At 45.7% G+C, this 23,990-nt stretch overlaps 1 protein-coding gene across 2 annotated transcripts; it reads right to left on the reverse strand.

Moving 5' to 3' along the window:
- Positions 1 to 546: 546 nt before the first annotated feature.
- On the reverse strand, positions 547 to 23,707 carry POLDIP3 (DNA polymerase delta interacting protein 3). Of its 2 annotated transcripts, none has more exons than XM_084610528.1 (9): positions 23,544 to 23,707; positions 19,904 to 20,297; positions 15,184 to 15,258; positions 11,578 to 11,673; positions 10,194 to 10,376; positions 9,428 to 9,505; positions 8,195 to 8,324; positions 6,766 to 6,832; positions 547 to 6,287 (listed from the first exon to the last, which is right to left on the reverse strand). In XM_084610528.1, exons 1-9 carry the CDS (start codon positions 23,648 to 23,650, stop codon positions 6,113 to 6,115), a joined length of 1,305 nt encoding a protein of 434 aa, XP_084466654.1. In that variant the 5' UTR covers positions 23,651 to 23,707; the 3' UTR covers positions 547 to 6,112. The 2 variants fall into 2 exon arrangements, with proteins under 2 accessions (XP_084466654.1, XP_084466653.1); XM_084610527.1 differs by having other exon boundaries at positions 15,184 to 15,261; positions 23,544 to 23,705.
- Positions 23,708 to 23,990: the final 283 nt, after the last annotated feature.

The raw sequence follows: 23,990 nt of genomic DNA on the forward strand, positions 1-23,990 counted from the left end.
ACTCTTCCTCTGTCTTCCCCACTATTGTCCACATCTCAATTCCCAGTGGAGTGCAACCCTAGGGATGAGAGGAATTTTCTGTTACCTATCTTTGCAGACAGTTGTGATGTGAAGATTTGGGCCACTGGAAACTGGACTTGAACCACCACCTCATTTCACACAAACCATTGCTTTAAAAGTCTCTAACAACCCAATCTAACCTGTCATTGGAAGATACTAAATCACTGAGGTGGCAGAATGCTTAAAGACAATCAATAAAAAAGATGGAATCCTATGAAATGAGCAGCTGAATCTAAGGCTCTGCCCCATTCCCTCACTCTCTTTAACACGAGAATCCCAGCTCCCATGGGACAAATTGTTATCTTTAAAAAGAGAGATTTTTTTCAACTGACCGAGTCAAAGCGCTCTCTCAGCCATTTTAACTTCTGTTTGCCACAGATATGAGAGCCATTTAGAGAGGTAGGGATGAGCTGTGATAGGAAGCCTAAAGCAGTTGGGTAGATTCTCTAAATCACCAAGATGAACAGAACAGGCTGATCCAGTAAGGATGGCAAGATGTGGTTTATTTAAATTATGAATAAAAATTGGATACGGATAAATGATTGAACACCTTGTAGACATCATGGGAAAGGTGACCTTCATTAGACTTAGAGTATAGTCTGAGAAATGACCAAGGTCAAGATCCCCCACTGCTATGCCTTTACAGGTAACACATGATAAATGCTTTTTATTTTTTGGTAACTTTCTAATTATATTAGAGTTCTACAAATAAGGTCTGTTAGCAGAACTCACCTTTGACCCAGGCTTTCCATTACAGTATATGTATAACCCGAACATTCTGAATGGTCAGCCTTGAGCTCCTGGGCTGTAGGGAAATAGAAGTGTGCCAGGGCCTTCTAAATAAATTTCCATGTCAGTTAAATTATCCAGGTTTGACCTATGATCACAATGTCAATAATGTGACCATTCTTAATATAAACCTCTTCCTTCAACAAGTACTAGTAAAGCATGTGTCTACATTCACAGCATAACAGTAAAGGAACTTCCTATGCCAAAAATATGGAGATTAGTGATCCACCTAGTCCTGTAACCTTTCTCTAGCTATGGCTGAGGCTTAGTGTATAAAACCAGAAAGCTCCTGGTTAACTGCATAATAATTCACTATGGGGAACATTTTTAGACAGAGACAGACCAGAACATACCATGCCTTGCTGCCTTTGGAACTAACTAGATCAACAGGGCAACAGTCCTCTAAAAGGATTAGTGTTACTGCAGGTTTGTGTCCATGAAGCAGTACTCACGGTCATGACAAACCCTTTTGGAGCCATGAGGCTGCATTTTTATCAGGAAGATAGACCTTTAAAGCCTGTCACCATGTAGGTTCTGTTTACATGCTTGTGAAGTGGTCAGTGACAGTTCTAGGGCTTGTTGCTCCACACAGTCCTGATAGCCTTAGCCAGGCTAAAGACCACAATGTTTCTTGTCAAATGGGAAAAGGAAGGTAAGCATCCACGTAAAGAGGCTTTGCAATGCAGTGGCAATGCAGACAACTGAAGTCTCCTGTCCTAAAGAGGCCATGATGGGCTGGGTAAATATACCACCACAGAGCATATGGATGTTTAAAAGTAAGGATGCAGCACAGGAATTCTTGTGGTTATCATCAAACACACACACTCCACCACTTGGAAGATCAGTGGCCTTACAGACATTTCATCTGTCCTGAAAAAAAATGATTATTATTGGGGGAAAAGGACAGACAAAAGTTTACCGAGCCAGGCAGGAGAGTTGTGCTACTGTTTAAGGTTCCCAAAAACTCTTGTAGCCTTATTTATATTGCAGTAGCACTGAAAGACCTTACTCAGGTTCTGCGCCCATTGGGCTCCGTGCTGACCCTGCTCCAAAAAGATTACCGTGTAAATGAACACTGGAACATATTTTCCCCTCCACTGTTACAACTGTTGTAGACCTTCATGAAGTGAGAATTGCCAAAACGGCCTGACAGTGCATAGTTAGGATCTACTCTTTTAATTAAATGTTTGTTGTGAGCTTAGAGCTCTTGAGAGATGCCTAAAAGACCTGTAAACTGAAGGCCTCTCTCACAACAGGTACGGAGGAGACAGCAGCAACACAAGCTTCTCCACATCGTCTCACTAGTATATTTCAACCCTGGGGGTTGTTCAGTCTCAAAGCTCCATTCATTCATTTGCCTCTAAGCTGCCAATAATGTGGACTGACCGTGTCCATTTTGGTAGTAAGAAAAGGAGTACTTATGGCACCTTAGAGACTAACAAATTTATTAGAGCATAAGCTTTCGTGAGCTACAGCTCACTTCATTGGATGCATACAGTGGAAAATATAGTGGGGAGATTTTATATACACAGAGAACATGAAACAATGGGTGTTACCATACAGACTGGAACAAGAGTGATCAAGAAAGGTGAGCTATTACCAGCGGGGAGGGAGGGGGGAAGAGGAGGAGGAAAAGAGAAGAGACAGAACCTTTTGTAGTGATAATCAAGGTGGGCCATTTCCAGCACTTTACAAGAACAGTAGGTGGGGAAATAAACAAGGGGAAATAGTTTTACTTTGTGTAATGACACATCCACTCCCAGTCTTTATTCAAGCCTAAGTTAATTGTATCCAGTTTGCAAATTAATTCCAATTCAGCAGTCTCTCCTTGGAGTCTGTTTTTGAAGTTTTTTGTTGAAGAATTGCCACTTTTAGGTCTGTAAGTGAGTGACCAAAGAGATAGAAGTGTTCTCCAGCTAGTTTTTGAATGTTATAATTCTTGACCTCTGATTTGTGTCCATTTATTCTTTTACGTAGAGACTGTCCAGTTTGGCCAATGTACATGGCAGAGGGGCATTGCTGGCACATGATGGCATATATCACATTGGTAGATGCGCAGGTGAACGAGCCTCTGATAGTGTGGCTGATGTGATTAGGCCCTATGATGGTGTCCCCTGAATAGATATGTGGACACAGTTAGCAACGGGCTTTGTTGCAAGGATAGGTTCCTGGGTTAGTGGTTCTGTTGTGTGGTGTGTGGTTGCTGGTGAGTATTTGCTTCAGGTTGGGGGGTTGTCTGTAAGCAAGGACTGGCCTGTCTCCCAAGATCTGTGAGAGTGATGGGTCATCCTTCAGGATAGGTTGTAGGTCCTTGATGATATGTTGGAGAGGTTTTAGTTCAGGGCTGAAGGTGACGGCTAGTGGCATTCTGTTATTTTCTTTGTTGGGCCTGTCCTGTAGTAGGTGACTTCTGGGTACTCTTCTGGCTCTGTCAATCTGTTTCTTCATTTCAGCAGGTGGGTACTGTAGTTGTAAGAATGCTTGATAGAGATCGTGTAGTTGTTTGTCTGAGGGGTTGGAGCAAATGCGGTTGTATCGCAGAGCTTGGCTGTAGACAATGGATCGTGTGGTGTGGTCTGGATGAAAGCTCCAACCCCTCAGACGGAGACAAACACCTACAAGTTCTCTATCAAGCTTTCTTACAACTACAATACCCACCTGCTGAAGTGAAGAAACAGACTGACAGACCCAGAAGAGTACCCAGAAGTTACCTACTACACCTATCCTTGCAACAAAGCCCATTGCCCCCTCCGCTGGTAATAGCTCACCTTTCTTGATCACTCTTGTTCCAGTCTGTATGGTAACACCCATTGTTTCATGTTCTCTGTGTATATAAAATCTCCCCACTATATTTTCCACTGTATGCATCCAATGAAGTGAGCTGTAGCTCACAAAAGCTTATGCTCTAATAAATTTGTTAGTCTCTAACATGCCACAAGTACTCCTTTTCTTTTTACGGATACAGACTAACACGGCTGCTACTCTGAAACCTGTCATTTTGGTAGTGTGATACCTATCTACTAAAAACTACACCAAGACTACCGATCTCATTTCACATCATAGGACAGCAGCCAGCTATCAGCTGGTAATAATGTTGATGACATAGTGAGCTGGGCTGAACTTCAGCACCAAAGCTGTAAGGCTTTGTCATATTAGTACCAATTGCCTCAGCTGAGCCCCACCTTGTGCTTAACTATGTATGGCATTCATCACTGAACCAACACTACTAATTTGAGACTTCCCAAGTTCTTTCTACCACTGAAGCAGCAGGCTTGATTCAAAGTTCAACTGACCTGGTCTCTGTCAACTTCCCAGTGTCTTAAGAAGTTTAGAATCCAATCTCTGTATAACAAACATTTATTCTGAAACAGATAATACATAGTCTTCTCCAATCCCTAACACTCCCTTTTCCCACCCCCTTTTATTAAAACACAGATGTCTGATGGGTGATCTAAAAGAGGAACAATTGCAGTCTTAAACCCTTCCCCCACACACCTGCAGTTCACAAGAAGAATCCCCGATAACTGCAGTTATTCTTCAGATACAATTGCTACAGAAAAGCAAGTTCTGTGAGTCCTCAGTTCTTTCCATGGCTACGAGCAATATAAAATGAGAGAGGAATGGTTTGTACCCGCCAGACAGAACAAAGTTTGCACAAAACAAGAGTGCAAAAGAAACACAGGGTCCACCAAGAAATGGAGTCTCAATCTACAATGGTACTGGACAGAGTTCACTAAGGAATGTCGGCAGGGCTGAACAGAATTGGTTAGTTTCATAGCTGGAAGGATTAAGTTCAAACTTCAGCCAGATTTTGGGGTGGTTTTCACTTCCCTCTTTTCTCATAATACAATTGAAACTAATACAATTAGAGCTACCTGGACTTCCCAGTTTTCACTGGGTTAATGCTATGCTAACAAAGGGAACACAGCAAGTGCCACCTAGTGGCCAATGGCTCATCACAGACAAACAGTCCCTGCTTGGAAGGTACATTCTTGTGGCTCGACCTGGGGCTTGCTTGGTTTCCATGCTCCCCTCTCTGCTGTATCCCTTACACTGGTTTCCCAACAGCCATCCCTCTGAGGCCATGAAGTGCCTCCACCATCCTTCCAGCCCATGTACATGAGCAGCTGTTCTGCAAAGCAGCCAAGCATAGCTCACATGGAGCCCTTTTACAATTGATACTCCTTGAGAGCAGGTGGACAAGAGGATTACTTCCTACATATTAGTACATAACTTACTCCCCAGCCCACTCCTCTCCATAAAATTGGAATGGGGATGATAGAGGAACTTCCCAGTCCCCACCTCACGCAATAAAAAACTCATGTCCCTATATTGACAGCAGGGGTTGGGAGAACATGATATGATTCAACCTAAGGGGAAGGGAAACACTCGATTTCTTGTATTTCTGGTCAAAGTCCCTGCTCTCATATGAAGTCAGTCCAGAAAGAGGGAAGAAAGGGCAGATCACCTTGGGGTACCCTAAGGAGCTGATATATTCACATTACACAGAAGCCTGAGCTATTTTCTCCCCCTCTGTGCGTTACTGAAAACTGAACTTCACCAGGATAATAGCAGAGGCTTATCTGTGACAGCAGATAAGATGCTGTATGTCTGCACCTGTGCATATATCCTCCCCCCAGCCAAAACTCTTCCATCGGCTGATAAGCAGGGGAGCCAGATTCTTCTCAGTGCTTCCAAGTGTCACAGCTGCTGATCAGCAAAGCATCTAACAGCCAGGCAGAAGTTGTATCCTACCAGGTGCACATGATATAAAACTGTCAAAACGCCACTTGCTTCCGAGCATCACACCTGGCTCCACCCCAAATGCAGCAGCTTTAAAAATTAAATCTGGTATCAAGGGACAATAACAGAGGGACTTCACCGTTCAGTCAGAGGTTGTTAGCTTGAGGACAAGAGGTGCTGTTTATCATTCCCCTTCCCTCAAAATCTCTGGTTGCACTTTTAATAGCTGGCCACAAGGGGGCGTGGAGCAAACGAGGGAGTTACATGGGTCTATGCTTGGTAATATATCTCACTGGCAGAAGGGGGAGGTTATTTTCTTGGAAAAATGTGGAAGAAAACTCCAACTATGAAAACAGAAAATACACACATGAGAGGGAACACTACTGTACAGGAAGGCAGCAATCATAGAAAACAAAAAAGCACAAGGTGGGCAACCACAGTAACACCTGCGCTCCCACGCGATTCTCCCCATTTCACGCCTTCAGCAAGTTTTCCAGTCCACTGCTCGCCTCCACTCTTCTCAGAGTTTGATTTTGAATTCTGTGGGCTGCACAGAGACAGAGGCCGCCGAGGATTTGAAGAGCGCCTTCAAAATGGTGTCAGGGTCCACCTCAGCTGGCGGATTTGAGGAGGCACCTGCACTCGACCGCCGTGGTTCTACTTCCTTTTTCACAGAGGGGGTGTCGCTTAATCGACTGCATGATGAAAAACAGACACAACAGTTAACATCACACCATAAGTCTAGGGCAGGCTCAGAGGCTACAGTTCCCCCTCCATGACATTGGGTACGTGGCTTAAGATATGCTTTTGGCCATGCAGGGATTCCTTGTCCCAGCAGGAGCTAGGGATCCTATGGAAACAGACTACAGCACACTCAACTCAGGTGCATGCGAAGGAAACGCACTGCATTGCTCAGGAGCAATCCTGCAGTCAGTCAGGCTAGCACTGATGGGCTCTGGAAGGAGTCTCATCTTGTTTTCCTTGAGTGGAAAGGTAGCATCTGCAACCCAGGGCTAGATGCAGCTGAAGGGGTGTAGGTGAGAGAGGGATACAGAGGATTTTCTTGTGAGAAAAATTTACCATGGAAAAATTTTTCTTCTGCACCTCACCTCAAAAGTCCTCCCCAAAACAGAACCTGCAAATTCTTTTGGCTCTTCCACCCTGAGCACTTACAGCAAGATTGGCTGATCTGATGTGATGACATTCCCATTCATGTGAAGGTTGCACTTCATTGGCTGCCCTAAAAAAAATCCAAAGCCAAATTTCATATCCCCATAGACCCCAGAAGCATTAGACTAGCGTGCAGACAGAGGTGAGCAGACGCAGCCCCACACATTGGGGAATTGTGGGGAACCATTAGAGACCGTCGCTTCACTCGAGTCATGGCAAAGTCAGAGCACTTGCAAGCAGCAGCAGAGCTACCATAAGAGGTTAATGCAATTACAACACTTTAGCACCAAGATAACAGCTGGCTGAGCAATTACAGAGTAGTTGCAGAGTAGGCTGCAATGGTTTAGCAAAGATGCAGGAGAATCTCTGGTTCTGAGCTGCTTGCATCTTACATGACTTTGCTCGCTAGGATAAAGTTACAAGAGCCATCAATCCTCAAGCTCAAGGGCAAAGAGCAAGTTAAAAGCCATCTAGAGTCAGCAACAAATTTCCATCTACAATTATATATAGGTAAATTGTATTAGCTGAATCACTATACTATTCAAAATCCATACAGAGACTGATATTCATTTTTGCAAATCCCTGATTTCAGAAATGCTTTGATGTGCCTTGAGGCCTTTGCAAAAAACAGGTTAGTTATACTGCACAAGTAGGGACACCATGCCTTCCTGTGAAGTGTCCAGCATTGGCTGGGGTTGGAGACAGCATACTGGCTTAGATGCACCAGTAGTTTTATCTGGTGGGGATAATTTTGTGTTCTTAACTTCAGTGGACGCCAGATTTAAAACTTTTATTAAGATGTTTTAAAAAAAAAGGTGAATGGTACAGAGTTTAAGCGTAGAAGTTTCTGGTTATCAGGGAATTACGTACAGATTATCAAGGGGGATTATCAAGGGGTGTGAAGTTCGGTTTAAGATAGGATGGGGTAAGGAATACATAATCTGCAATATCCCTGATTGGAGGCAAAAGATTAATGGGTCAAAGTACAGACACTGAGATATGAGGGTATGTTCTTCATACAATGGCTACGTTCAGGTGTGGAGTATAACGAGTGGATATGATGCTGAGGATGGATTGACCCTCATTTGGTGAGATTTAAGGTTCAGTGAGTTTATGGTTCCAGTTCATATGGTCCAAAAGAAAAAAAAAGTCTCTCGGTCCCTTCCTTGTACTACCTTTGAGCTAGACCTCTCCCCTAGAGAAATCGATTTTGAAAACAACACTGATGGACAGTGGAGATACTCAACTACCTACATAAAACCTATAGCACTGAACCCCAATCCCCTTTGTCCAGCTATCAGTAGCATTCCCTGACACACACTCTCCTTGAGCAGCACAAGACGACTCTGAATTACCTTCTGAAATCTGCACTGAGCTGGAAAGCCTTTGATTGATTCATGCACCCCACCTTGAACTCCAGCCTCAAACTTACCATCTAAGCATCTGTTGTTGTATTTCTTATATGCTGTGATGGCATCTTCCTTCTTCACAAAGACCACCTCAGCCACTCCAGGGTGCACAAGACGGGCTCGCTTTAGAGCGCCACACACACAGAACAGCTCCTGAGGACAGACAGCAAGTCATGGCTATGGTTGCTGTCAGTGACACATTAGAATTACTGCTTTGATCTGACAGTCTTATCATGGGTGGGCTAAACTCGGAAAGAGGGCCCCCACATCCACAGTTAAGTAGTTCAAGATTCTGGGAGTGAAATAGCTAGCAGTCTAGAGGTACCTACCTGGTATAAGTCAGTAGTGGGCAACCTGCAGCCTATCAGGGTAATCTGATTGCGGGCAGCGAGACATTTTGCTGATGTTGACTGTCCACAGGCATGGCCCTCCGCAAGTTCACCGTTCCTAGCCAATGGGAGCTGCAGGAAGCGGCGCGGGGGCCACCGGAACATGCTGGCCATTGCTTCCCGCAGCTCCCATTGTTCGGGAACGGGAAACCCGGCCACTGGGGGCCATGCCTGCGGACGGTCAATATCAGCAAAATGTCTCACGGCCCATAATCAGATTATCCTGATGGGCTGCAGGTTGCTCACCACTGGTATAAGTACTTGGTGTCTGATAGTAATCAACCTATTTTGCAACCTGTAATAACACTACTGAAGGATGAAGAGTTCAAGGCTACTTCAGTCATAGCACAAGAATTAATAGCACAGGAAATACCTGGAGTTAAACCCGGTAACCCCTCTCTGTCTAACTGAAGGAGAGAGGAAGGTTTTTCCAAAGTGGGATTAAATGGATTTCCTTATTTTCCTTTTCTGAAAAGAACATGAATTAAAATTCTAACCAGCTGGGGTGCCAGGGGGGGGCCTATGTTTAGTGCTCAGGGGCTGGGAGCACAAGGGAGACTTACTATGTACAAATGCTGTGGAGGTTTTGGGTGTGGAGGGTAGGCAGTAGAAGGGTAAGAACAATGCCATGTATCCCTTGATATCAACTTCTCTAGCCAATCAGAGATGGTCTCAATGCACCCTAAAAGGGATTTTTCTTCAGCATAAAGGTTAAGAAGTGGAAGGTAGGGAACCCTCAGAACTCTTCCAAAAAAACAAATGCCAACCCCTACCCCAACACAAAATGTGGCTAGTGCAATCAAACCTATGGAGAGGGGCATGGGGGAAATTCTAGCCACACAGAGCCCAGCAATAAATGGCACTCACAACAATGTCTTCCTCTGTGACTCGGGGGTGCAGATTGTTCACAGTCATCTTTGTACCTTCCAAAGGGCTGAACACCGGCTGCCAACACAAAGAAGAGTATATCATATGCAGAAGGACAGAGCAAAACCTATCAGAGAAGACATCATGGCAGAGAAAGCATGAATAAACTGAAGCAAATAGGGCCCTAGGGAAGGCAAATGGGAGAAGGGAGAGGGAAAACAATGCTGAGAAGCTAAGAGGGTACTAAGCTCCCTCAAACTCAGCCCAACTGATCTTTACAGATAAAGCCCATCTTTCCTGCTGATAGGTCTCTGAAGTAATTTTTCCATCCCAACCCAAAGTGTGACAATTAGTTTAGCCCTGCACATGTAAACAATCAGTCAGTTAAACCTTAAATCCCACTGGTCTCTCAAGTCATCATTGGTGTCCAAGTAACCACCCATTTCTTAACTTTTATCCTAGTAACAAGGATTCTGCTAGGACTTTTGGGGGACAGAAAATTCAACAAAAGCATCGAGATGGGAAGCCCACACGTTCCCTCTTCTTACTGTTTAGCAGTAAATGAGGATTCATAGACAGATTCAGCTTTAAAATGCCTGGAAGTGGGTTCTAGATTCCAGATTGGCTTGACCCTCTAAGTAACAAATCCCACGTTGAGGGTGTGGGAGGGATATGTGGAGGCAAACTCTCCATCCAGTTCATCTAGACAGATTTTAGAGGTTTGGAAGGTCTCCACTAGAAGGCAGACCCCTTTTCTTGTACTCACCTCAACAGGTGCTGGTTCTTTTGGTGGTTCCTCCTTGGTCACCAAGGTCCGGGACATGTTTGTCAGGGCCTTTGTCCGAATGGGAGAGAGAGGTGCTGGGGGGGCTGTATAGGAGTCATTCTGGACCACTTTGGTGAGGGGGACGGTCTTGGAAAGAGAGAACTTATTGCCACTCAGCCCAGCCTAAACAAAGGGTGAATAACAGCATACTTGAAAGATGTAACCTTTTCAAGCAGAAACCCCTTTTCAAGCTGCAATGGCCAAGGAGAGTTACCAACACACACTGAGGTGCTGTCACACCCTCCCAGTCTGATGACTTTATGAGCTATTGGAGGCTCTCAGCAGCTCCACCCCTGGCTGGGGAAATCAGCTAAAGCACTCAGGGATGCATTTAGCCCTAAAGACAGTCGTCATCTCTCCTTGCAGACAAGCATTGTTAAAAGGTACTTGTTTGCACATTGCAGTAGTAAAGCTCGGTTAAGAAGGATTTTCATTTTCCATTATCCATCCTGAAGATCCCAAAGCACTTTGCAAACTGCCTGCAGAGATCACTCATCCATTAAGATTTAACTATCTATGGGATAGAATGCAGTGGCCAATCTTCTTCAGAAACACTAACCTAGTATCACAGGAAGAGATGTGAAGAATAACATCTCCATTTGGGGGCTGCTTGGGGAGTTTTAGGTCAGCAGAATATAATGATCATGGTTGGAATGTGATCAGTGTATTGGAACTAACATCTCTACTCTTGCAAAAAAAAAATCCAGGAATTTTTAATGACCACAAGTGGTCAGGAGCTCAGTTTTAAATCTTAGTCAGATGCTGGCAACTCCAGGAGTTCAGTGGCATTGATTCAGCACTGACTTAGATGGACCAAACCAGGTTGTGCTCGCCAGAACAGCCACATCTATTTGCCTTCTTTTCCACCCTCCCCCAGATGGTTGGTGCCTGCTGATAGGCAGCAATCTGCTATTTTGCAATGCAAGAGGATCTCTTTCTCTAGTTGTCCAGTCTTGGATCAGTGGGACCAGCAAGTTTCCACTACTCGCATGCTCAGGCAATGATGAGCCAGGTTCAAGGAACTATTCCCCACAAGGGGAAGACAGCCAAAAGCCAACATGCAGGAATCTCCTGCCAGTGACGGTAAGCAGTCATTCTGGCTGCAAAAGGCTTGTAAAACTGTATGGAGCCCAAAGGGGATTCCTTTGACCTGCAAGATAAAGCTGCAAGCACAGGCATGACGGGAGGGGAGGGGCTGAGGGCAAACACTTTCCAAGGGGATCTTTTACATACTTCAAAAGAACATAAACCCTGTAAAGCTGCAGCCTGCGTGTCCACCCAAGGTGAGCATGGTGTGCTGGGGACTGTTGAGGCACTCCCTTACCGCGTTGTGTAGGAAGCTGTTTGTGGTCGTGATTTTCATCTGTTTGCTAGGAAGGGGAGATACGCTTTCATCATCATCTTCCATATCATACAGGCCCTAAAGACAAACAGCAAGCAAAGAGAAGTCTCACAATGGCGTGGTTTTACTTTAGATGACACCAGTCCCGTCACCTTCCTCTCCCCAACTCCAGCCTCCTCAGGAACAGACCTGCTCACTGTCAGAGGGATGGTAGCAACAGCCCCTCTCTGTGCCTTGCTCCTGCCCTCACAACTCAGTGACAAAGAGCTGAGGTTGGACAAATCTGATTAAAAAAGCAAGTGTACACAAGAACGCCCTCACGCTGTGACCTTTTTCTCAGGGATGCCACGGCACAGAGAGTTCTCCAGAAATACTGCAGCTACATACGTATTTCTGAATCTCTAGACGTTATGTGGACTCATGGACAACATTAACAGAGTGAAAATTTAGTGCCTGCTGTTCCTTAGCATCCTGCCAGCTATCAGCCTAAAGCATATGTACATGACTTTTTGGTAAGCAGATGGCTGACAAATGCATGAGAGTCCAAAATTCCTTTTGAATAAACTGTGTTCTTCAACACACTAGATGCCTGTCCGCTCCCAGAAAACACTGTGCTGAGGAGGTGGACATACTTTGTTGCTGAATGATCAATTAATTTCCAAGATTTATTAGATGCTTTGAATCCCTACCCTCAACACTGCGGAGAACTCCAAAACAAATACTTGCATTTCATTGTAGCCAATATTGTTTTTAAGGGGAAGCATAAATGCATATGGCTGTTTCCAAAACACAAAGCCAAGATACCTGCCTAAAGAGCCTATAATTCAACTCAAACACAAAGATATATGTTAGCTATATGGTACACCTCTACCCCGATATAATGTGGTCCAACAGAATGCGAATTCGGATAGAACGCGGTACAGTAGTACTCCGGGGAGTGGTGCTGCTTTACCTCGTTATATCCGAATTTGTGTTACTGCAAGCGGTTCTTCTGTGCCGCCACCCCCACCCACAGCTGATTGGCGTGGCAAGCCTGGAAGGGAGGAAGGGGGGGAGAAGCGGAGCGGCGGTGGCGCGTTCAGGGGAGGAGGCGGAGCGGAGATGAGCTGGGGTGGGGAGAGGTTCCTCTACTTACCCCGGTTTAATTCAGTCTCATCTATAAGACGGTAAGATTTTTTGGCTCCTGAGGATCGTGTTATATCGGGGTAGAGGTGTATATCTTGACTTTAGTAAAGCTTTTGATACTGTCTCGCATGACCTTCTCATAAACCAACTAGGAAAATGCAACCTAGATGGAGCTATTATAAGGTTCGTGCAAAACTGGTTGGAAAACCATTCCCAGAGAGTAGTTATCAGTGGTTCACAGTCATGCTGGAAGGGCATAACAAGTAGGGTCCCACAGGGATCAGTTCTGGGTCCGGTTCTGTTCAATATCTTCTTCAAGGTTTTAGATAATGACATACAGAGTACACTTATAAAGTTTGCAGACGATACCAAGCTGGGAGGGGTTGCAAGTGCTTTGGAGGATAGGGTTAAAATTCAAAATGATATGGACAAACTGGAGAAATGGTCTGAAGTACATAGGATGAAATTCAATAAGGACAAATGCAAAGTACTCCATTTAGAAAGGAACAGTAAGTTGCACACATACAAAATGGGAAATGACTGCCTAGGAAGGAGTACTGTGGAAAGGGATCTGGGGGTCACAGTGGATCACAAGCTAATTATGAGTCAACAGTGTAACACTGTTGCAAAAAAAAAGCAAACATCATTCTTGGATGTATTAGCAGGAGTGTTGTAAGCAAGACACGAGAAGTAATTCTTCTACTCTACTCCGTGCTGATTAGGCCTCAACTGGAGTATTGCGTCCAGTTCTGGGCGCTACATTTTAGGAAGGATGTGGACAAATTGGAGAGACTCCAAAGAGTGACAAAAATGATTAAAGGTCTAGAAAACATGACCTATGAGGGAAGATTGAAAAAACTGGGTTTGTTTAGTCTGGAAAAGAGAAGACTGAGAGGAGACATGATAACAGTTTTCAAGTACGTAAAAGGTTGTTACAAGGAAGAGGAAGAAAAATTGTTCTTCTTAACCTCTGAGGATAGGAGAAGCAGCAATGGGCTTAAATTGCAGCAAGGGAGGTTTAGGTTGGACATTAGGAAAAACATCCTGTCAGGGTGGTTAAGCACTGGAATAAATTGCCTAGGGAGGTTTTGGAATCTCCATCATTGGAGATTTTTAAGAGCAGGTTAGACAAACACCTGTCAGAAATGTTCTAGATAATACCTCATCCTGCCACGAGTGCAGGGGACTGGACTAGATAACCTCTTGAGGTCCCTTGCAGTTCTATGATTCTATACTCAGGGAAACAGTTCACAAAGTGTGGAGATCAGTGAAGAAAGGATCTGCAAAAGAAGGGATTTAAAGAGGACCCGGGTTCTGGTTGGGACACAGGAAATGGGAGGCTGTTCCAAGCATAAGATGCAGTAATGAAGAAAACATGAAGGCAAGAGATGCAGCAGCAATGTAAAAAGAGGGATGGTTGGATGAAATGAGAGCAGAAGTGTTGGTAGGGATGGAGTTGTGAGGAACACTGAGGATGAGGACAAGGGGCTTGTATCTGACATGGATGGAAAGAGAAAGCTGGTGAAGGGATTCATGGAGTGCAGCAACATTGCCAGAAGAAAGGAAGAAAGAAATGTTCTAAGCAATGGCATTCTGGGCAGATGAGTCTGGGGAGTAAATTAAGAGGTAAGACCAAAGGAGGCCAGAGAGAAGGTAATTACACTAATCAAGGCAAGAGATGACCAAGACATGGAAAAGGTTTTACCATAGCTATGAAGAGGAAAAAACAGATTTGAGAGCTATTGTAGAGGAAAACCCCAAAAGAAACAAGAGCCTGGGTACAGAAGAAGAAAGAGTTACAAGGCTGGCTGGCGCTAAAGCTTTCAAATGCAAATATGGTAAAGAAAGGGACAGCGCAGAGTGTCAGATGTCTCCCTCAGACCTCCAGAGGAGGTGTGCTCAGTTAATGAACACAGGAACTACCCGGCTAAATCACAACTCTGGTCAACCTAATCCAGCATCCTGCCTCATCAGGAACCAGTATTCAGAACTTCTGAGACAGGTGAACCCCCCACATAACGCACCTGGTCACTTATAAACAGATCACAATCAGATTCAGCCTAGCAGGCTGGATGTTGGACAAATGGACTGCATGATCTGGTGCAATATTACCAATGATTTTATGACAAGAGTCTGGAGGGAAGGAACACAGGAGAGGATTCTGCAAAGAAACTTTAAAACTCAGAAAGGCAAAGGTTGGAAATACCACACTGTGTTCTCAGAACTGTCATGTAAGATAGCTAAAATATAAAAGGCCCCCTCTATTAGGCCTCTCCTCCTTCTACCTTTCTCACAAGAACACACACAAGAGTCAAGCTGTGAAACAACTTTCAAATTCCTCTCTTTCCAAGATACTGGAACCCAGAGGAAAATGAAAGGTGCCCCCGTCACATTTACTAATCCTTGGGGAAAACACACAACAACAAGTGGATAGTACCAGTACTGCCAGTGAATGGAACTCACCTGTCTCTGTGTGTGGTTGTTCACTACATTGATCCTCATTCCTGCAGAATGAGAGTGTCCTGGGGCTGCAGCCTTCTGCTGTGGTATCAGAGGAAAGAAACAGTTCAAAGTATGCATCCGATGAAGTGAGTTGTAGTTCATGAAAGCTTACGCTCAAATAAATTGGTTAGTCTCTAAGGTGCCACAAGTACTCCTTTTCTTTTTGCAAATACAGACTAACACGGCTGTTACTCTGAAACCAAAGTATTAACACCAGAATCTGCCATTCCCAGTCTCAAAACAGGGCAGCCATTCGTTCATTCCAAGAATACTTAAAGAAGACTCACACCCCTGCTCTCATATACACCATGGCATGACATGGTAGGACATAGAGACAAAGCCTCAGTTAGAAGCATGGAAGAAACAGAATAATGCAGAATCAATTTTTTTTTTCTGCAGTAGGTGTTCAGCATGACATACCAAGCCAAAACAACAAAGGAATTAAGAGCTGAGGCCTAGGTAGAGGATTTATAACTTCCAATTATGTGTGCTTTGGCTCAAGATTAGTGGGAGATTAATTTAAAACCTGCAGGGCTAAGATCAGACTTGTGCATATATAAATATTAAACACAGTTAAGTGACAGGATCTGCTGACTGCCCTTCTTGGTGCTGTGAGACTGGAATAAACCCAGGGTCTACAACTTCACCATTCCATAACTGTGTTGGATCATATTAAAGAAGTTCTGAAATAAAATCACAAATGAGTTTGATTCCCCATAGTTTAAATTCCAGGGTATTACTAATTGAGAGGAAGGTCTCTTGGTTTTTGGCTGCTAATTGTGTTAGTACATCCTAAGATAGTGTCTGTTCTCAAAGCAATACTTTGTAACAACAGAAACAGCACACAGAGACTCCCCGCCCTTTTGTTGTATTTATCTCTCTTTGTTAACAATTGTGATTAAAATAGAGATAGAGGATGTATGTGGATGGATGCTTGGTGCGGATAATAACTGAATGATCAGGGAGGTGCCAGCCTAAGAATCCAGTGTCGATCTGCGGAAGAAGGCGTCAAGTGGAAACAACCAGAGGACCCCCAGAGGGCAGACTGGAATCCACCCAACAGCCTCAAGGATGGGAGAACTGAAGAACAAGATAACATCTGGCAGCACGGAGCAGTCAGGAATGTGACATCTGCTGATTGATTCAGCAGCAGCATGATGAAGCAATTCCCATAGACTGGCACAGGAATCAATTCCTATAAAAATGGACTCTAGAAAGTGAGAACTTTGGGGTCTGATTCTGCAAACCAACTTCCAGGAGCAACAGATGAGCATCTGACAAGGCCCTGCTCCCGCCTCATGTCCAGGCCACCTGGCCAGTGGCTTGGCACTAGCAACTCTAAGGCTGGTAACTATGATAATAACCTTGCAGAACCTGTGTGTGTGTGTGTGTAAATATGAATGAATGTGTGAATAAATATGAAATTGAATGGAATGTTATAGCTATAACTAACTGCTTACTATGATTCTTTCTGTATTCACAATAAATGTGGCATTTTGCCTTTTCCCCTCTAATAAGATCCTACTGTTTTTTATTTTATTGCTATAACAACTGAAGGTTCCTTTTCCGGAATACTGGGTCTCTTAACAGTTTAGCAGCCATCTTGAGAGCAGTATGTAACTTGTCCAGGACAGTGCGGCTAATACTCCTCTTGCAAAATTAGCATGGGAACTTTTAATAATCACAACCAGTCAGAGCCTCAGTTTTGCATTTCTAGAAGGGAGCATCTCCAACAGCACAGCTCCCTCTAGCTCCATACTCTACCACTGATTCAGATTCGGAGAGAATGTCTTTCCTACTAAACCACCACCACCACTTCCTGCAGCACCTTGAGGTTTCCTTGGAGGCCTCTCATTCAGGTAATGATCAATCTTCCATTCATTTCGGAGATCTGACAAGACTGCATCCCAAGGCAACATGGCTGTCTGTCTGATGGGAACAGGACAGTTTAGTTTGTGGTTGTGAGCAGGGGCGTTTGCAAACAGCCGGGAATTTTGGCAAAACCTGTGAAGAATCTTAGACCACATGTAGGATTTCCTCTGTGGTTTTAGTTATGATGATTTTATGTTCAGTTTTTAACTCTACTATGCAAAATTCCAGTGGTTCTCAAATTGTGGGTCGGGACCCCAAAGTGGGTTGCAACCCCATTTTAATGGGGTCACCAGGGCCAACATTAGACTTGCTGGGACCTAGGGCTGAAGCTGAAGTCTAAGCTCCTCCCCCCCGCTCTCCCCCCACACACACACGGGGCAGCAGGGCTCAGGCTCCACCCCTCCCACCCCCGAGGTCATGTAGTAATTTTGTTGTCATAAGGGGATCACAGTGCAATGAAGTTTGAGAACCGCTGCACTACTACTTAGTCTGAATACCAGATAGCTCTGTAGGGCAAGAGGAGTCAGTCAAAAATATCAGTAAAGTCATTAAAGTAGACCAAGTTTTCAGAAGCCACTTAAATCTTACAGCTGCAAGAGTCTAATGCCTCACAGCTGAGAGCTCTGTACACATTCCTTTACCTTAACTGTTAAGGATTGCTGTAAGTGTCAACTATCTGAATAATCAAAGACTATGGGAAGTTTTACTGTACTGTAATTAATGCATCACACTATCATGTGAGAGAGCCAGCTTCTATTCTTTGGTCCAGTCTCTCACTCCCCAGGCTGGCAAGGACTAGGAACTCTGCAGAGGTAATATGCAATTTCGCTGGTCTTTCTAAGGAAGCAGCATGTTAGGATGCTCTGAAGCAAAACCTGTAGCTGAGAAAAGAGCCAGATCAATGGGCTCCAAAAAAAGTCCTATTCAGTCCTCCAAATTCAAGGGGAAAATGGCTTTTCCTAGCAGTCATGGGAAGCAGTTGAGAAGAGTGGTCAGGTAAGAGATTCAGCAAAAGGTTTTGGTAGCTGTGGTGCTCATCCTAGGGAGGATGACAGTTTAGCAGACAGAAGGGGTCAGGATCAGGTTGTAAGTGCCAGTTATTATGTACATGTGGGGTGGTTTGCTGCTCTCCTCCAGCTCCTTTCCTTTTAGCTGTCCAACATCCTCACTTCCTTTACAGTGACATCTGGGTCTACTCACTGCACTCAGTACACATGTAGTTCACTGGGGAGCCTGGTAGGTGACAGGTGGCACTGGGGTCCAGCAGAGTTAGCTGAGATTCAAGTTACCTTAGGGCAGTGGTCAATTACCACACAGGCCCAGAGGGCCTGTGCCCAGAAGCCCCGGCCAATTTGGGGGCCTCCGGAGGAGCACCGGAACTCTGGCCCTGCCCCCTGCTTCTCCTCTCCCTCCAGGGTCCTGCCACCCTGCTCCTCCTCTTTCCCAAGGCCCCGCCAGCTGGCCAGGCTGGCAGCCAAAGCCCAATGAGCAAATTCCCCACTGCCTCTCTGGGCGAGGCTGGCCCGGGCCCTGCTGCTCACCCCCAAATACTGCCACTCCACCACTCCGTCCCTTTTTGTCAAAACTGGCCATTTATCCCATTTACTCTTGCCAACTGATCATCAGTTGGCAAGAAAAAATGGGACAAATGCCCAGTTTTGCCAAAAAAAAAAAAACACAAAAAAACAAAAAAAAAAAACAAACAACAACAACAACACCACCACACCTCAGGACATCCAGGGCAGGTCTTAAAAATGGGACTGCCCCAGCCAAAATGGGATGTATGATCACCCTAGGCTGTACGAAGAGCCACCCAGGGAGCCTGGGCAGCTGTGGGGTGTCCTGGACTCTTCACTTACCCTGGGCAGGGGGGCCAGGACTCCCCACAGCAGCCTGGCTTCCAGCCAGGCTACAGGGCCTTGGGGGGAAAGGGAGGACCATGAGGCAGAGCCCCTTAGCAGGGAGCAGCATGGGGGGCCCAAATGTTCTTTGTGCCCAGGGCCCCAATAAATCTTAATCCATCTCTGCCTGAGGGTGGATGGGAAAGGTTGTTCCCATGGCAAGGGGGTAAAGTCAGAGTTCAGTGTGCAGAGGAAAGATGGCAAGCCAATCAGTTGGTTATATTGAAACTGGGACAAAACCGTAGTTTCATCATTTGTCAAGTAACTAGGCCACTTCCTGAAAACGAGAACTTTCCTGCTAAAACAGGTCACCATCAGCTTGTGCTGGAAAAGGGCTAGAATAGAAGAGTAGATGGGGGAAATGAAGACCAAAAATGTAGATATCTGCTATAAATGCAAATAACTGCATATTCTAACTTGTAATCTTATTCTTGCGGACAGTCCTATCCAATTAACAGAACATCCAAGCACGCTGTCCAGATGGGTGTTTTGCTATGATGATCAGCAGTGTAGACGTTAATGACGATGCTTATATTTTCCTCAGACTTTTTCTGGGCAAGATGGGGATGCTTCATACCTCTCAGTGTTACTACTTCAGTCTGTCTGAAGACTCAGAACACAGCCTTAGTCACATGTAGAAGGTTTTGTTAGCAACTAGAAGGACTAGAATCACTTTTGCTTACATGAAAGCTCATATTTTGCAGAAAACACTCTGAATCCCAAAAATCCACAGACATCATAAAACCAGGCATGCCTATTTCAGTGTCTGGGTTAAAATTCATCACTATGGTTCCCACACTCCTCCTCTCTAATCATTTGGATTCATCTATCCAACCGTTATCATTGTAACTGGCCTGTCATAGCACAGATGGTGGGGATCAAGTGATAGGATAGCAGTAACTACCTACCTGAATTGTTTTGGTGATCTTCATGGCCGGGGTCACTGTCCCCACAGCTGGACTTACAATTGCAGCACTAGGAGCACTCCTTTTCAAGCTGATCTTCTCTCTGGCATCTATCACTTTGGTCACCTTCTCAGCAGGCATGCTCTGCTGCTTGCGGGAATTCAGCATTTCCCGGGCATCCTGCACTTTCCCTTTGATTTTGAACCGAGCATCTTTCTGAAGCAGTTTCTCCCGAGCATCTTTAACTCCCAGTTTGTGTCGGGCATCAGTGAGGCCAATCTTTTGCCGGGCATCAAATGTCCGTTGGAAGCTGATGGTTGGCGTTGGTCTACTTAGAAGAGTTTGCTGGATCCCAATTCGAGATCGAATGCCTCCAAATACTGGCCTGGTGTTCAGTCTGGAAAAAGAAATTTCGGACTGATAAAGTGGGTTATAACATTAATGGAAGCATTTCTGTGGGTGCAAACAAAGCTCTGTATTCCCAAACAGAACCTTGCATATGCACGTGCATATACAGAACAGCAGCAGAGTGATATTCCAATAATCTATTTAATCTAAAGATCCTAGGTGTTTTATAAGATGATTTATAAACTATATATATAAATATATATATGAAATGCAAAAGGCAAAACGACAAGATTTTTTAAAACGGGTTCCTAAGTCCATACTTAGGCAGCTATAAATGCTGAGCATACAGCAGCTCCCATCGAAGCCCTTATGACTTCAAGGGTTGTTTATTTTGGGGGAACCATGCAAGGACCAAAAGGACAGAAACAGCTTTCCATGCTTTTGGATTCAGCTTGTTCTTCAATATGTTCTTTGTAACACAATATGCCCTGGTAGGAAGAAAACAAGATTAACCTGTATTGACATCTTTTCAAGAATTCCTGTCAGACAGACACAAGTTACGTTTTCTTGAAGTGCATGACCCTCAGATGTTAGGATGTGTGAGTGGCTTATGCCATTCTCACTTCAATTCACCCAATTCCAGTGTTAGCATCTGAGCAGAATTATACAGACTGCTATCTACTTAACGCTGTTGAAATCAGTCAGGATTCTCTGTACTGAGGATTAAGTTAAATCAGTGTTTTCAAGAGAGCAATGATTAAAAAAAAAAGGAGGTGGTATAATGACTGTCACTTTTCTGTAGAGAATCACTCCTGTAGTCATTGAATGATGCCCTAATACAGGAGAAACCAGTAACCACATCACTCCATATAACTCTGTTCCTGTTATTACAACTTCTACTTAACAGCTTGATTGTGACAAATAAAATAAGAGTTATCGCTTTCATAATGTTTGAGTGGGCAAGCAGATTTTATGCCTAGATTTTTTAATTTTCATGACAATCTTGCAAGGCTGTATTATTGAACAGCATTATATAGTAATACAAATTTCTTCTGCTTGCCAAATACCAAGTAAGGCATATTAGCTGGATCAGAGAGTTTACCATCTACGTCAGACACCATGAACAAGAAATAGATAAGGCACAAATGTTCAAGTAAGGGATGCTGTTGACAGATTACTGCTGAGCAAATGAAGGTTGTAAGGATTCCTGTTAAGAAGGGTTTTGAAAGAGAGAGGAAGTGCTTGGTGTAATAAACAGCATAAGACTGTTCCGAGCATGCAGGAAAGCATTAATGAAGGGACAAAGCCAAGGCTTTAGCTAGATTAGGATTTAAAAGTGTGTTAAAATATACTATCCCAGTAGTTCTCAATCTTTTGGGGCTCAGGATCCAACTGTAAATGTTTATGACCTGTCGCACCCCAGTAAATATTCTGGACGTTGAGGTCCTGGGGTGGTTTCAGTCAGATCCTGACTGCGCGGGGGGGAAGCGGGGGTGTCGGGTCCTGCCCAGTACTCACAGCACAGTGGCAGCTCCTGTGCTGTTGGGCTGGCTGGGCTTGGCTCTCCGCCCCAGGCATTGCTACCTCTGGGGTTGCAGCGCTGCTCAGGTTTGCTCCCACTCCCCTGACTGAACCAAATTTGTGAGTAGAATTCTGACCTGGCTCATGGGTTTACAGTGCGACTCACTCAAATTTGGCCTATTGAGGCTCTCGTCATCATGACATCTGGACCAAACCTGAGTGGCATTGTGACTCCAGAGGTTGTAGTGCCTGGAGCAGGGAGGAGAGCCCAATTTCTTGCAACCCAACCCACGGGTTGAGAAACTCTGCACTAGTCAATGTGTGTAAGCTAACCTGTTTTAGAAGATGATGCTAGACAAGACAAAGTAGACTTTAACTCATCCACCTTAGCACATGTTCAAATCTAACCTCTCCCCAAACTAAAACCATGGAAGTAGATTGGATTGCCTAGGAAGAGCACAGAGAGACAGAAGAGAGTCATGGACAGGGTCTTGAGGGGCATCAAGTGTCTGAGGCAAAGAGGAAGGTCAAAAGCTGCCAGAGAAGAAGGTAGCTGGGCAGGAGAATCGAGAGGGCACACAGGGCAGGAGAATCGAGAGGGCACATAGGTCTTGTCTATACTAGATATACTTGCTATGCTAAAAGAAAAGGAGGACTTGTGGCACCTTAGAGACTAACAAATTTATTTGAGCAAATAAATTTGTTAGTCTCTAAGGTGCCACAAGTCCTCCTTTTCTTTTTGTGGATACAGATTAACACGGCTGCTACTCTGAAACTTTCTATGCTAAGAATCATTCTCACCTCTTAACTACCTTATAACACACTTCACATCCACAAGTACTCTGAATAGTTTTGCATATGTGCTACCAAATATACGAAGGAGACTATGATTTTTCAGATCTAAATATCAGTTTAGTCTGAATCATTTCAGCCTGAACTCCTGCCAGTGTGGGTGCAGACTAGCCCAAATGGTTAAACTAGTCCTTCCATTACTGTCACACTGCTTCTGGGAGCTGTGCTGGGAACGACAGGCAGGGTACCCAAGAACACTGTACATGTCAAGTCCTACACGTAAAGCAGTGTATGCAGGTGTGGCTGCAAGGCAAAGCTAGTGTGGACTTGCTGAACCCTTTATGCTTAGCCTGGTTCAGTTCTCCGGTGTAGACAAAGCCGAAGTAGCGGAGGCTGAGAGACGAGGAAAGCATCGGATCAGCAGTGTCAGCAGGGGGATAAAAGCCCCAAGCAAAGCCCTTTGCCCTGGTGGGGAGGGGGCTTGCCCAGGCGGAGGCAGGAAGCTGGAGGAGAGCCTAGGTGGGCACTGGGAGAGGGCAGGGCACCCCAAAGCACCCCGTGGCAGCCTCCGCCTCTCGCCCGAGGGCGCAGCCCCCCGCGCCAGGGGCTCAGTGGCCCCCACGGCACAGCCACAGCCAGGCTGCCGGCCCCAGACGGGAGAGGCCGGCTCCGCGCGCGGGGGGGTGGGGGTGCTGTACCCCGGGGTGCCGGCGAAGAAGCTGCCGCCCTCCCCCCCCGCAGCACGGCCCCAGGCTGCCTCCGCCCCGATTCTCCATCCCCCCCATCCGGCCCTGACTGACAGCAAGGCCAGCTAATGAGCATCAAGATAGGAGTCCCAGGGGAGAGCGACTCAGCCAATGAGAAGTCGGAGGAGGCGGGTGCTGAGGGAACAGGCCGGGGCCGGGGCGATAGTGGGGCTCGGGGTCCCGCCGGTGACTCCCCGCCCCGGCGCGCTGCGGCCCGGGCCCCCGGCCGCGCTCACCTCCCCTTCACAGTCACGCCGCGCTTCCGGATGAGCTCGTCCAGGGACAGGTCCGCCATCTTGTCGCGGGGCCCAGAGACCAGACGCAGCGAGCGAGGCCCGGACATGAGACTAAACTGCTTCCGCTTCCCCTCCCAGCTCCGCGCGGCCACGGCGGTGCGTCGCGCGACCCCTCCCGGGCGCGCGCGCCGCAAAAAAGGGAGAGAAGGAAAGGCCCGCGGTTCCCACGATCCTGTGCGGCCGAAGCCTCGTCATTTGCATACAAGGGGCCGGTTACCATGGCGGATTTATACCCGGAAAACAACGCTCCCGCTAAAAAGAGACACGAGTGGAAGCCTCAGGAGGGTCTACGACCGCGGCCTGGCTTGACCTGGATCCGGGGTGGAACTGCCACCTTGCTCACCCTGACTGTTATAGCTTCCCTCTCGGCTCCCCCGTCCGGCCGCG

Source organism: Lepidochelys olivacea (assembly GCF_965140295.1).
Source record: "Lepidochelys olivacea isolate rLepOli2 genome assembly, chromosome: 1".
NCBI classification, from domain to species: domain Eukaryota; kingdom Metazoa; phylum Chordata; order Testudines; family Cheloniidae; genus Lepidochelys; species Lepidochelys olivacea.